The following is a 14,759-nucleotide window of genomic DNA, read 5'->3' as shown; positions in this document are numbered from 1 at the left end:
CAGTTTAATTTTTAGTGACAAAATCAAAATAACAATATTCAAAGGAAGTGAAATCTGCAACAACCCTGGATTATTGTCAATGTGTTATACCTTGCAGAGCGTTTCACTGTGAGTGAATAAAATCTCTGTAGCTACAAAATTATTGGATACTCGTTCAAACAAGGAATAGATGTAGATGTATATATGGCTACTGTCTGAAGTACTCTGAATAAACCTTTCTAAAAACCTGCTCTGAAACATCATGTCATAATCCTATTGCAATGACACGTGGAGTTGGAAAATGTGGAATGGGAGGACTGCACTGGTGGTGTTTCCCTTTTCTATTAAATCTACTCGATTGCACATTCTTTGAGGTTACCATACAGCTGCACAGTAAACTGCATCTTTAGGTGACCCAGAACATTAGATGGAAGTGATTTTCTAATCTGTATACATTTGCATTCTCACTTTGGTTTTCATTTTCACACAAATCAATGCAGGTCACACATACAATTGAAAATGTTTATCCACCTCAAATTGCTTGTCTCTTTCTATATTAATCAATGTAAACCAGAGGATACACAGTATTGTGTGTGTGAGAGAGAGAACAAAAACAGGGTAAACAGGTAAACAATATGCATCCATGTGTCCTTATAAACCAAAGCAAAGTGATGCTGCATCCTCACTCACTCATTCATCTGTCCATCCACGCTGATAAAGTGTCATAAATGATATATCTACATTCTACTCATTCAGATTGCTGGTGCTGCACACTCATAACTAAGAGAGCATAACAATGGTATTATAAGGCAAAGCCAAAATTCTCCTCATCATGTATTGGTACTGCTGCTCTGCTCGCACTCGTCTTCCCATGCGACCTTATAGGAGAGCAGCCATGCCTTCTTCCGTCCTCCATCCCTAAGAAAAGCACATACAACACTACTGTACATGGCAACCAAGCTTACAATCCCTATTGCTTACACACCACTCCAGCCTGTGCTAGTCTAGTCAGTGACTACTTCAATGGACTGAACTGGAGGACGGAGGAGTAAAAGACACAGCCATAGTCACACCGGCAACCGTGTAACAGTGTATCCGTCCATCTGTGCATAACGTCTCTCTGGCCTTCCCTCTGTGTGTGTGTGTGTGTGTGTGTGTGTGTGTCCATCCCAGAAGTCCACACTGGGTTGAGCAGAATTTGGTTCTCAGTATGAGGAGATCTAGAACAGGTTCTCAGCCATGGCAGTGAAACGGAGTAGAATTCTTCCTATTTCTCTCTTTCTTTCTTTTTTCTCTCTCTCTCTCCTTTTTCCCACAGTCAGTCAGTTGAGTCTCTCGCTCTAGTTTATGGCAGTCTTCGCCGATCCTTCCATACGTTATTAAAAGAGTCGGGCCTGTTTCTTTAGCTCGTTCCTCTTCCACAGAGCCAGCCGGTCAAAATCCTCCACGGTCATGCCAAACACCTGGACGAACTCCTCTGGGGACAGGTGACGCTGGGAGACGCACAGGGACAAAGAGATGACACAGTATTAACACCTCATACCTGTCGACTCAACAAAGCCTGATTCAGATTTCTCACATTTCTCTGCTAGCCTTCCTTCTCAACAAGTCCAGGGACCCTAAACCTTTAGGACCAGACAAAGCAAACTGGACAACAGAGCATTGGATAACAGTGACATCCTGTGGCTATTTGGGCCAACTGGACCCCAGAATCCCCAGTTTTCAATGTTGTGTCTTAGTTAACCAGTGGGTGTCATTCCATACACAAGGCCTGATAAGTGCCGCAAAAACATTATGGATGATTTCTGGAAGGAGGTAAAGGCTACAAGTGATTCTTAAAATGTGATTTAAAAAAAAAAAAGCACTCTTAACGCCACGCATATCTTCCTCCCAGTACAACTCAGTAACTTACCTCCAGTCTGGCTCTGTCTACGTCTTTGGGCAGCCTGTTCCGCCCCCTGGTGGTGACAATGAGCGCTTCATAGGGGTAAATCTGCAGGGGTAGAAGAGGCAGCCATGCTTTTATCACATTTCAGAAAATTGCTCAGTTACAATAACGCTGAGATGATTCAGCATATTTCACATAGAATAAGTTATTTAACAGCTGGGTCATTTTTTTTTTTTTTAAAACCTTACCGTGTATTCTGTAGGGAGAAAAGAGAAAGAGAATGATATCAGTATAACAGGGAAAGCCTTGACTTCATTGCTTCAGTCTAATGTGGAGCAGGTATTTTAAAGTCATATTTACCTCTGTTTCCCCAGTTGACCTCGCTGCCACTGTCATATTGATACTGGTAGCAATCTGCACTCTGAGGCTGCAGGTACAGAGAGGCACAGAGAGATAAACAAGGATAGGCAGTGACATTTATTAGCCTGGAATATGTCAACATACGTAAGCTTTGGGCCAAACATCAGTTGTGACAATATTGGAATCCACTGCCTCAAAGGTTATTGTTAATTTCATGAAACTGAATATAATATGTCATGTTATGTCTCGCTCAAGGTGGTCTCACCCTCTGGATTCCGTTGCGTCCGTATCCTGGCAGGGAGGCTGACTTACAGACGTAGTCTAGAAAAGAGAAAACAGCGGCATCTTGCTATAGAATATCACATTTAATTTGTGTGCCTTCACCACCCAATAATAACATCACTAATCACTACGGTAGATGAAAAACAGATTTAATTGTCACACACCGAATCATATGCACCGATTTTGATTAAGGAAGCTTACTAAGGACATTGTATTGCCTCTCATGCCAATCAGCGTGTGTTAAAAAATTAACAAAAACAATGCCTTAGTCAGATCAATGTCAATGCGTTTTTTTTTTTATAACGTCTTCCATGTGGTTTGGCACATGGAAATCAGATATTGTTAATGGCCAGAAGATGGAGCTCACTACTAACCAACAGAATACCTGAATCTTGCTCCGGAGGTAGCGAGCACAGAATATTTGAGTTTTGTGGCTGTTGGGTGCTTGAGTCGAGCACAAAAACATTATTTATCAACCAACCCTAGTCTTCAATCACAAACCAAGATCTAAAGACATCTACCTGTTCAAATCTACTAGAAACGTCCTGATCAGTTATCCTTAGGTGGCCTGTATGCCTGCCTCATCCCCCAAAGCATTTGAGTAATAATGATAAACTCACCACTATCAGTGCTGTACTGAGATCGAGGAGCTGTGAAATAAAGAGATCACAGAGACACAAGACACATTTAGCCAACATCTTCCTTACTGTACAACCTTTAATGTTTCAGAGTTTTTATACTCTCCTGCTGTGTGCTCTTTGATTCAAATTCCTCTGAACACATTGAGAGAAAAAGCCGTGAGGCCTCTGAGAAAATTTGACAGGCATCTGTCTAGTCAGAGGAAAGCTTGACAAACAAACAGAAAAGGAGCAAGCTGGGTACCCATCAGGCTCTGGGAGGAGAGCAAAACATCAAAGGAGCAATAAGGCAGGGTAAGGCTAGATGAGAGTAGTACAAGGAAGAAGGGGAGGAATGAAAAACACAAACAGCACAAATGGGCACATGCACATGCACACACACACACACACACACACACGCACACACACACACACACACACACACACACACACACACACACACACACACATTACACCATCGCTCCACCAACTAATCGTACAAAACAGCCTGTATGGATACAAGCCCTCGTTGCCTTTCAACTGTAGCCAACAGAGTCCCATTCAGTAGTCTCCCCTCCCTTCTGAAAACAGCTTTAATGAGAGATCTTACAACTCATAAATAAACCAGGATATGGATATGGGACACCAGCTGTGAGAGAGAGCGATAGATAGATAGATGGATGGATAGAGTGAGAGAGAGAGAGAGAGAGAGAGAGAGAGAGAAAGAGGGAGATTTAGCACGGAGTACAGAGAGTGAATATATGGAGTGATATCAGGGGACGGAGGAGGAGTAAAAACTGGATGGTTCACACGCACCTGAGGTGGAGAGGGAGATGGCGAAAGAGAGCAGGGGAGTGAAAAGAGGCAGGTGAGAGGGAACAGTAGGAGAGAGATGAGGACAAGCTGGTGTCTAGGTGTCGGAGGCTGAAAAAACAATCCCAGTAAGCTGCATGGGGCAGTGAAGCTATGCCTAACAAACAGCAACAACTCTGGGGTAAACTCCGCCACGTTACGGACGGACCCTCCGTTCCCGCTTTGTCCCATCTGGCACTGCATGCACACCTGGTGGAACACTTCAGCTGTTTCCAGTAGCTTGAAAAGTTCAGCGTCCGTGTGATCAGATATCCCCCACAACAATGACAGACCACAGCTGCTGCCACCGCCGCTGCTGGCCTACCACAGGCTCAGCAGCAGCTGGTCTGCCCCCTCCACATCTCTCCATCTCAATAACCCTCGCATGCCTGCAGCGGCCATGACCCCCACCTGACCCTCCTGCATCCACAACCTCACTGCTCCCTCCCCTAACCTCTGACTGACAGCAGATATTGAGGCTCATAAAAAAAAGCCTTGTGGCAGCACATACAATCATGCACACACACATGCGATCACGCTGGGAGGGACACAGACACACGGCTGGACATTTGCTGGAATGGCAGGAACACAGTCAGTGGTGCAGACATTCATGAACATACAGAGAAAGAAAGAAAGAAAGAAAGAAAGAAAGAAAGAAAGAAAGAAAGAAAGAAAGAAAGAAAGAGAGAGAGAGAGACAAAGGGAGTGATGGGTAGGGGGCAGGGTGGATCCTTACATCCGTTGACAGTGTTGTTGTAAGCCGTGGTGCCATAGCCCGTAGTGTTGAGTGTTTCCTTGCTCCCGCTACGAGAATTCCTCGCACTGCCCCAGGGGTCGTTGTCATAGGAACCAGATCTGGCTTTCATCTCCTCCTTTAGGATCATCCTCCCGATGCCACTCCCAATCTGAGAGAGAGGCATGGAGAGTAAGGAAAAGAGAGATAGGGTGAAAGAAAAAAACAGAAAGAGACATTAGGGAAACAAGCTAATTTAGTGTACAAGCAAACATGGGGAGAGACGCAAATAAAGAAAAGCAGGATACTGTACACTCCATACCATAAGAAGTGCATTATTTATGGGTCCGTCTGAGAAGGGGATTGGTAATTGATGTTGAAGAAAGGGAGATGGAGAATAATGAGGCTCTTACTCTTTGAAGACTGTGACTCCAACTCTCTTCATCTCCTCCTGTCGAGAACCGCCTTCTCGGGGCCCGATAGGCTGAGAGGGAAGGGAGATAAAAAGAGATTCCCATGTATGAAAATACAGCTCTAAGGATGACAGAAAGTAGAATCTGACCATATAAATATGACAACAAACTGCAGGAGCAACAAAATATTCATTTATACCTTCATGTTTGGCCCAATGAAAAATACAACAATGCAGCTTACTATACAGCTTGCCACTCTAAAATCAGTGAAACACCACTTACAATACCAGGCAAAAGTTTGGACACACTACATTTTTCTTTATTTTTTACTATTTTCTACATTTTAGAATAATAGTAAAGCTATGAAGCTATGAAATAACACAAATGGAATTATGCAGTGACCAAAAAAAGTGTTAAATCAAAACTATCTTATATTTTAGATTCTTTAAAGTAGCCGCCCTTTGCCTTGATGGAAAGGCAAAGGCTGTGGAAAGAAATTCATACATAGGCATCAACTTCACTATTTATATTTGTCTAAGAAACAAATTTAAAGCATTTAAGCATAAGCCTTTAGATCAAAATGGCTTTAAGACTTGCTTTAAAACATAGTACAGTCAATCAGGTGTGTCCAAACGTTTGACTGGTAGTGTAGTTTTGCGTATTTCAGGAAAGCGACGCACTCCTACCCTTGGGGGAGCTGCTGTATGGGTAGTAGTCCGACTCGGACTGGGCGTACGGTTCAGGAGAGTAGGTGGAGAGTCTGGAGGATCTGAGGATGTCCTCACTGGTCCTGCTTTTAGTGGCTGAGTCCACGTGATTGTCTGGGGAGAGATTAAATATGGGTTAAGAGGGAATGCGGAGAATCCATTCTTCATTCCAACAGAACCGCTCTTAACCATTATTCTGTTTATGCAGTGTGCTGTAGCGTGCTGAGGAGAAAAAGGGGGTTAATGAACAGCACAAAGATGCACTATACGGCGAGAGAGTACATCCACGCTACATATCCACAGTCATTTCCTCACCAATCCCGTCAGAGAGGATCAATAATTAAGCGCAGCATTAAAATAGCTAGCATTAAAGCAAGTTCAGTTACTGCTCAGTTTTGACAGGCCCGAGCCACACAGTAGTTTTATGAGCGGTATAAGGAGGATGGTATTGATGCCACTCTGCGCTAAAGCAGTCAATGGGAGTCAATGGGGGTGACATGCAGTGTAATGTCAGATAGATCGCTCTTCACTCTGTTAGCCATTAGCCATGCCAAACCCAATCCAGGATCCATTGAATTCCTATAAACATGATGCATGACACCGATGGCAGACGTTCTCATCACTAGAACACACTACGGCTTGACTACAGAACGAGCCGCTACACACACACGCACACACACACATTTTGAGACAAAGTCTAACAGCAAAATCGAGACTTCTATCAGAGGAAGAGTTGCCGTTAGAGTGGTTGTTGTACGTGGGACGACAAACACGGGAAGACGGATACATACATACAGACAGACAGACAGACAGACAGACAGACAGACAGGCACATACAGTATCCAGACAGACAGAGAGTGAGACAGCGAGAGGAGGGAGATACTTACAGCGTGGTAAGTTCACCGGGGTAAGGTGGAGCAGAAGGTGGAGGGAATTGAATAAAAGTGATTGGATGCGATAAAAAAAAAAGAGGTAAAAAGAAAAGGGAAATATTATTGGAGTGTCCCCAAGAGAAATGTGACAATGTGAGAGCTTTGCTACCCATACAGAGCACAAGGACACACTTTGTAAACAGAAAAGCCAAAATAACAGGGACTATTTTTTTTCTCCATATTTTGATACAGCCTCTTTTCTATACAGGTAGCAAAATTGTTAACTGAATAGCACATTACAGGCCTTTGGTATGCAGATCAACACAACATAATATGAGTCTTTTGTAGGGTCATATTCGTATCAATCATCTTTAGCGCTGAGACACGAGAGATTAATGGTCAATAGCTGTTTAGGAGGATATGAAGTACCAGAAGGATCAATATGACTGATGTGGACGTGTGCGCTGAATGTCAATATCCTAACGATGCTAATGTTGAAAGCCTTGTGAACTCGCCATATGGAGGCTGAATTGTGTGTGGTCAGTCACTTTCTCATTCTCAAACACATCATATGCAAAACTGTGCGTGTGCACGCGTGTATGCACATACACACACACACAGTCTTACTGCACTTTGTTCTCAACTTATCTGCTATCCTCATCTGACTAAATCAAATTGTGAATGTAATGTAAAGTATGTACGAGGCAAATAAATGCAGTTCTGATCCCAAAGGCCGGTGATGTACAGTACTACTTATATTCAAGTACCATAGAAGGGTCATAGTGTCTACAACACAGGTTCACATACTGTTCACTAACTCACACACAAATACCAACACACACCGAGGAACATGCAGGACGATGGGTAAGATACTACTAATGCCTTGTGACTCTCAGCTGAAAAGCCTCCTCAGACTTAACTGAATGTGATGTGACTCGGAGGATAGAGAATCTTTTTGTTGTTGAAGTTCATACGGAAGCACGCTAGCCAGATTTGTCAAGCACGTTAAAGTTTAATGATTTTTTTAAAAAGGCAAAAAATAGAACCGTGTGATAACCACGCTGTTTTGCAAATTGGTAGAATAAGAGCATAGAAATCCATGCAGTTAGGAAATCACACTTCCCTCTCACATATTGTTTTCTAAATCCACTGAACACAACAGCTGTCTCCAGACTCTACTTACTCCTTTTAAAACTATCACCATATCTCCTCACTGGCTATAAAGTGGCTTTAACAGAGATAAACGGAAACTTGATTGGTTGAAGAGGCAGTCTCCCTAACAAATACACATTCTAGTAATAACAGAGTTTTCTGTCTGTTAGTTTGCTCCTTGGTTCCTTGGTTTCTATTCTAGGGCAGCGACTTGTGTCCTCAGAGTCCCATGTACTCTACACTCGTCACGCCTGAGCAACTTTCAGTGCATTCTTAGCCGATTCCATCCCTATTTGCCGACAAGAACCTGTCATGCTAGAGGAACTGCACGCATAGGCGCGCTTGTGCATGTACAAATGCACACACACACACACACGGCACGCATACTAAACATACTCATTGCTCCTTTGCATTTAGGGAACAACTTGTCCTTAGACGCTATACAAATCTAACTCCACTCCCTCTGACCACTTTCTAGTACAGCATCGATTCTTCACATTTATCTGGTTTTGTTTGTGACGGCTTCAGTTTGGATGATAACTGGAACATCAATACTAGTCGATCGCACCGCGGCGGCCATTGCGAAGACATCAATAGGTCACTGAAAACATCTAGCAAGTATCCAGACACAGCATGACTAAACCGACAGGAGGACAGGCAGGCTAAGGCGGGGTCTAACTGCACTGTACCCGTTCTCTTATAGATGGGAGGCTTCCTGTAGATGTTGGGGTCCCCTGTGGCTGAGGAGAGAGAGAGGAGATGGAGAGGTGAAACGTGGAGGAGTAAAGGAGGACAGACGAGAGGATCTGAGTCTCTGTTGGGGATGACGGGAAGGGAGAGGGAGGAGGGAGGAGGGGCAGTCGTAAGGGAAGGTAAAAGAAGGTAAAGATGTAGTATGAGGGGAAGAATGCCAGAGCAATTACGTGTGGTTTAAAAATATGGCTTAGACACATTTCCACACCCCCATCACCCCAGAGTAACTTAAGATGATCTTTCTGTGTGATTTGCGTTAGTGAAATATGGTTGATGGAGCTAACCTATGAGATTTTTAGTGGGATGAGGGAAGATGAGCAGTCCTACCTGGTACATGAAAATGTTTAGGGGGCTGGTATGTGGTGGGGGTGCTTGCCCGCCCCTCTTGGCCGTAAAAAGGTGAGCTCCTGCCACTCTCAGAGCCTGCAGCCAGCCCCAGCCAATCACAGCAAAAGAAACATGAGCATGAAGGAAGGCCTTGTCACAATACCCCACTCACGCAGATGAAAACCCAACAGCAACTGACATACTTTCCTTAAAAGTAGGAAGTGACATTAAAGGACTTTTCCACTTGTGTAATGACAAAAGCTATGGACTTGACAACAGCATGGCAACAGCAGGCTTTAGAATAGTTATTACAATGTCAATACACATGTGTAAGAGTTAAGTGAAATGGCAGCCAAAGGGCAACAGCAGCATATGGTGGCCAAACAACTGGAGTGGAGTGGAATTCCACTGGTAAACAGTGCAGAACATACATATGAATCTGTAAATCCTGTATCACCACTGATATTACAGTATATGAAAGCATATTTGTTGTAAACATATCAGTGGTCATTAAGGAAAATGGATATGAAAAGCAACTTGATTGTAATGACTTTAACCTCTTCCACCCTGCCGCACCATCATTACAAATGCATGTTAAGCGGCAAAGCTTTGTTCAAACCCACAGAACTTTATTATGAATCTAGATCCCAAGGTTTCCAAAGATATGTCAAGCTGAATTACAGGGAAATGTGTATATAATGATGCACAAGATTTTTTCCATTTCATGTAATGGCACTGCCATAAAAAAATGGCATCTTGGGTTTGAATATTTCACTCAATATAAGCGAGCTGTAGCTTCACTGAAGCGTTGGAATGAGCAGATACAGAATGTGACATTGCTGTACAGTATGGAAAAAGTGTTTTTCCTAACTTTGAAGCTACTTAAGGGGAAATTTAAGGGGAAAGTCAGGGTGCAAGGGGTTAATGATTTCACTTGAATCACATCATTCCAAAATAATCAAAAAGTAATTGTACAAGCACTTCATTTAACTTTGTTAAAAGTGCAGTTCATATACAATATAGTGTGAGTGACTGATTGATTGACTAATACATTTTTCAATGGACTGATCAGAAGCTATGAGGTTGTAGGTAGATCACCAGGAATGGGCTCTGTCTCACTCACCAGGGTAGCCGAAGTGCTGCGGAGAGCGAGGCATGATGGGAGACATGCCCTGACGACTGTACGTTGGGGAGTCAATATAACCTGGACTGGAGCACCGCCTCTGCTTCATATCCAGGCTGTCATAGTCCTGGAGAGACAAAGGGAGAAGGTGGGGGTGAAAGAAGAGCAGGGGAGAGTGGGGAGACAAATAACGACGGGCCAAAACGCCAACAATGAGCTTGTCTAAACTTGTCCTAAACCCACTGCGCCTTACGCTGGAAGGAAGAACGCTTACCTGAGAATAGGGAGAGAGAGTCCCAAGTGACTAGAAAATCAGTGGAGAGAGAAGAATTATTATTTGAGGCACAGAGGTGTAACTAAAAGCAGTATCTCGTAATCTGTATTGAAATTCACAAATTTGCATGAAAAGACAACAACAAAGACCAGACCTGAGCAAAACAGTATTTACAAATACTATTTATAGTTTGTTTTAGCCTACTTAGGTGCCTGATGGGGTGGGGTTTGCTGTATGGGACAAAATAATGAGCAGCAGAAAGTTCAAACACACAAAATGATTCAATTGAATCTATTTATCTGTGATTCAAACGTTGCCTGATACTATCTGAATTGTCTGGATGCAGTAAACTCCACCCATCTGGTACTTCAAACAGTTAAAAACAAACGGTACAAATCATTTGCAAATACTATATGACTGAGGTCTAATAAAGACACACAATTCTTAATGGATAAGCACATATGGCAAGCATTTTTCTTTCACGTGGCTCTCCATCTGCAAATTAAACAACAGTTTTCTCCTGTAAAGAGACCAATGGCCTGCTAAGGTTGGACTGGAGTGTGTGGCAGTAGTACCTCCCCATAGCTGTAAGTGTCTAGCCTGTCATCAGAGGTGTATCTGTGGTAGGGCTGGTATGAGGAGGATATGAGGTCAGGCTGTTGGACCTCGTATATGGCCTTGACCTTTGGCAGGGCAGCTAGGTCCTTATAATCTAGGATCTCATTCTCCACTCTGGCCTGGAGAGAGGACACACACACACACCCACCAAAGACAGAGACAACAGCACCAAGACCCAACATCAACTACACGGACGATGCACAGTGACAAAGTAGACTGGAAACCCCACCAATGACAGTAAGTGGATCATGCGGCGGTGAGAGGTGTGAGGGACTGTGTGAAGAGCTGATGAAGCACACCCACAAGCCCACACATGCACATACATGTGTGCGCACATCCACAGTACACGTGTAGACTGCAGAACCTGACAACAGCGCAAGTTGTTGACCTTCAGCAGCTGCGTGTGTGCGAGAAAGAGAGAGAAAGGCGGAGAGCAGAGAAAGCAGAGAGAGAGAGAGAGAGAGAGAGGGAGAGCAGACAGTATGGACAACAAGCGTGCTTACACTGCATTTTCCCCTCATCCATCACCTTAAACAGAAAGGTCATTGATTATGAGACGAGAGCAGAGCAGTGCGGGGCAGGGCTGAGCAGAGAGCCACGACTCCTGCTTGCTTGCATGCAGACAGCCCTTGACATGCTAATGCCGACAGCAGCAACACTCAGCAGCTCTGCCAAGCAGCGCGGTTGGACGGCGTTCCATTTCTGGCCAAAGCCCAGTTTTGAAATGGAACTGGCCCAATTCTGCAGTGCACATAGTGACAACATCACATAAACCTGGGATTTTCCCCCACTAGCCTCCATCTCTCTCTTTTGATTTTGTGCCTGTCCTATATGCCTGCTGATAAAGCAGGTCATCATGCATATAACACAAATATTGTGTTAATTTTGATTTCTTGCTGAGGAAACGTGGGGAGAAAGAAAGGACAAAATCACTAGGGATGTAGTAAGTATTTTCTATTGGTGGTTGTTTGTCTTGCATTTATAATTCTCCCAACTCTTTTTTTATCTCCCACTACATCACTAATGACCACAGAGGTTTGGGACACAGTAATACACAGACAGTGAACAGGCCAAGGGAGTGAGCAACCTCTCAGGTCGGTGGTTAACCATTCACACCTACGGATAGTGCTTGTGTCTATGGTGTGACAATTGTGCTCATTGGCAGTGGCAACAGCCAGGTGACTAAAAAGCTACGAAGAGATAGGTTACTTACACATATAACCCTGCTGGGAGAGCCAATGGAGGAGCCCGGTGGAGAGATGGAGGTCTCTGACAGGCGTCTGTGCTGTGACATGCCAAAAAAAGAGAGAGAGAGGGGGAGAAGGCACAAAGAGAGGAAATCGAGTCGCTCTTCATGGCGCATTTTTCCATTTCATTTCAACATTTTTATTTCATATTCTCTCTTACCCTGAGTCTCCTCTCTGCTCTGGCTGCCTGCTTACATAATGGGTGCCACACCTCACATCCTGAGAGAGAGAGAGGGAGAGAGAGAGAGAGGGAGAGAGAGAGAGAGAGAGAGAGAGAGAGAGAGAGAGAGAGAGAGAGAGAGAGAGAGAGTTTTTTTTTATTGCTTAGGCAATATTGTTCTCAACTGTAATGCCAATAAAGCATGTTGAATGAAAGAGAGAGAAAAGACAGAGAATGGTGTTGGGTGTTCCCACATGCCATGCATTGCCTACATGGGCGAGTGTAGTGTGTGTCTGCATGTCTGTGTGTGTGTGTGGATGCATTGGCATCAAGTTTCACCTGTCAGGTACATTTCCTCTCCCTCTTTGAACATCATGTTGCAGCGGGCGCAGCGTGCACAGGTCGGGTGGTAGTGTTTCCCTCCAGCCTGGTGAGAGAGGAGGAGAGGAGAGGAGAGGAGAGGAGAGGAGAGGAGAGGAGAGGAGAGGAGAGGAGAGGAGAGGAGAGGAGAACATAAATTATCATCGTAAACAGTTTAACCGAGCAAGGGCTAATCTACAAATGGTGATACCACCTTGAGCAGGTCACTGTATCCATATGTTAACTATATCACCTGGCCTCCAGTGGCTCTCATATGTAAAATGGCAGCATGGCCTGTAGCCACTGCAGCGCCTTCATGTTAACCATCACATAAACTCCTCCATAACGTAATTAGAGCAACGATCCCTGTAGGTCACTTGCATGAAGAAATGTGTGTGTTGGTATGTGTGTGTGTGTGTGAGAGACAGAGGGAAACTGAAGTGACTGAGCAAGTGAAGGACACAAGAGGAGTGGGATACATGTCCTTGGACATTCGGCGTGCACCCCGGGGGAAACACGTCCAAGCCCACATGAAATGCACACGGCACAGGTGAAACGCGCGCATGAAATGATGCAGTGTGATGTCGCCGCGCCGTGATCGCCCATTAATCCAGTCCGGGCCCTGATGCTTCTCAAATGTCTCTGCATGTAGGACTAGCTGATGGCTGAGGCGTGGCTGAGGATCAGCGTCCCGTCACCCCCTGCCTCCCTGACACACCATTAGAGAATTCTATTTATAGAAGCTCTGCTGACATGTGACCTGTGTCAAGGAGACCTGTGTGAAGCTCGATCTCTTTCATCTCAACACAGCCGCCGTGTGTGTGTGTGTGTGTGTGTGTGTGTGTGTGTGTGTAAGGGGGGGTCATTATGTTATTTAATGCCAAGTTGTATGCACAATACTCCCTTCCTCCATCAATGCTGCATTGGCAAAAGTCTTTTCCTGCTTTTCTTCTCATAAAGCTGATACTTTCATGCGATCTGCTGGAAGCGGGGGGCCTCTTTAACGGATTCCTTTCCGAGCAACGCGGCGCCAACAGATTGCAGTCTCTCCAAGAACTGCCAATGCATGTTTCTAAACTGTATCTAAACTGCATTTTTAACCCGTCCCTCGCCTCCCTCTGTGTCTTGGGTTACTCTGAAAGGGAAGCCGGGAGCGGACGCTGGAAGACAGCGTTTCCGTCTCATGCTTTCCGAGCAGCGGGCTGTTTACCGTCTGCGGTCGGATGACTTCAGCAACTGCCGTTACCGTTTCTAATGAGGCCCCCACTCTCTCCGGTGGCATTAATAGGCTGCTATATTTACTGAGACAGGAAGTAGGGGAGGAAGGAAGAAAGAAGTGAAAGAAAAGAAAGCGAAGTATCACTCTCCATCCTCTCTATCTCTCTCTCTTTATCTCTTTTTGTCTCCGTGCCTTAACTTCTCATTAAAGTAAGAACCTTTAACTCTGTGGAAATTGGACTGAACAGACTAGAGTGGAGCTCTGTGCTACAGGGGAGCAGTGGAACAAGCCTAATGATCAACACACACACACAAACAGAGATTAGATTTCAATGTGATTTAGATGTAGAACGGTAGAGAAATCATTACTGCAAAGAAGTCCAGTAACTTCACTGACATTACAGTGAGATACGATGGGAACAGAAAAAAGGTTTTACTGACATCCTTGAAATTGCTTATAGAGAGAATTTATATGGTTTTCTTAAATGGATGGATGTGGGGGGAGTTCGGGTTCAGGACCTGACCTCATGTGGGTCAAATCACTTGCGTGCTGTGTCTAAAAAATTATGATATCATAATCCGAAAGGAGGAAAGAATGAATTCATGCACGCACACACACACACACACAGTCACACACACACACGGAGAAAGAGAGAGCTGCAGATAAAGGCTGACATGTCCCCATGTCTATAAATAGCCCAGAGAGCCTGACAGTCAGGAACAAAGCACTTTACACCAGCTATTCTGACGAGCAAAGGAGCACAGGGACAACAAGGCCCCGATGTGTGTGTGTGCGTGTGTGTGTGTGTGTGTGTGTGTGTGTG

At 44.5% G+C, this 14,759-nt stretch overlaps 1 protein-coding gene across 1 annotated transcript in view; it reads right to left on the bottom strand.

Moving 5' to 3' along the window:
• Positions 1 to 20: 20 nt before the first annotated feature.
• The window catches only part of ablim3 (actin binding LIM protein family, member 3), a 41,765-nt gene continuing 27,026 nt past the window's right edge, over positions 21 to 14,759 (bottom strand). Inside the window, exons 7-24 of the mRNA XM_071903116.2 lie at positions 12,697 to 12,784; positions 12,358 to 12,416; positions 12,164 to 12,235; positions 10,908 to 11,069; positions 10,333 to 10,362; positions 10,059 to 10,185; positions 8,936 to 9,031; positions 8,540 to 8,595; positions 6,854 to 6,863; positions 5,801 to 5,927; positions 5,125 to 5,179; positions 4,715 to 4,883; positions 3,130 to 3,159; positions 2,493 to 2,548; positions 2,228 to 2,294; positions 2,116 to 2,123; positions 1,892 to 1,972; positions 21 to 1,472 (exon numbers count right to left, since the gene is read on the bottom strand). Of these exons, the coding sequence (XP_071759217.1) occupies positions 1,359 to 1,472; positions 1,892 to 1,972; positions 2,116 to 2,123; positions 2,228 to 2,294; positions 2,493 to 2,548; positions 3,130 to 3,159; positions 4,715 to 4,883; positions 5,125 to 5,179; positions 5,801 to 5,927; positions 6,854 to 6,863; positions 8,540 to 8,595; positions 8,936 to 9,031; positions 10,059 to 10,185; positions 10,333 to 10,362; positions 10,908 to 11,069; positions 12,164 to 12,235; positions 12,358 to 12,416; positions 12,697 to 12,784 (1,407 nt within the window). The 3' untranslated portion in view covers positions 21 to 1,358. The remainder of the gene's footprint in view (positions 1,473 to 1,891; positions 1,973 to 2,115; positions 2,124 to 2,227; positions 2,295 to 2,492; positions 2,549 to 3,129; positions 3,160 to 4,714; positions 4,884 to 5,124; positions 5,180 to 5,800; positions 5,928 to 6,853; positions 6,864 to 8,539; positions 8,596 to 8,935; positions 9,032 to 10,058; positions 10,186 to 10,332; positions 10,363 to 10,907; positions 11,070 to 12,163; positions 12,236 to 12,357; positions 12,417 to 12,696; positions 12,785 to 14,759) is intronic.

The sequence above is a fragment of the Centroberyx gerrardi genome, chromosome 16 (assembly GCF_048128805.1).
Source record: "Centroberyx gerrardi isolate f3 chromosome 16, fCenGer3.hap1.cur.20231027, whole genome shotgun sequence".
Lineage (NCBI taxonomy): Eukaryota > Metazoa > Chordata > Actinopteri > Beryciformes > Berycidae > Centroberyx > Centroberyx gerrardi.
This window is presented reverse-complemented; position numbering and strand designations above follow the sequence as displayed.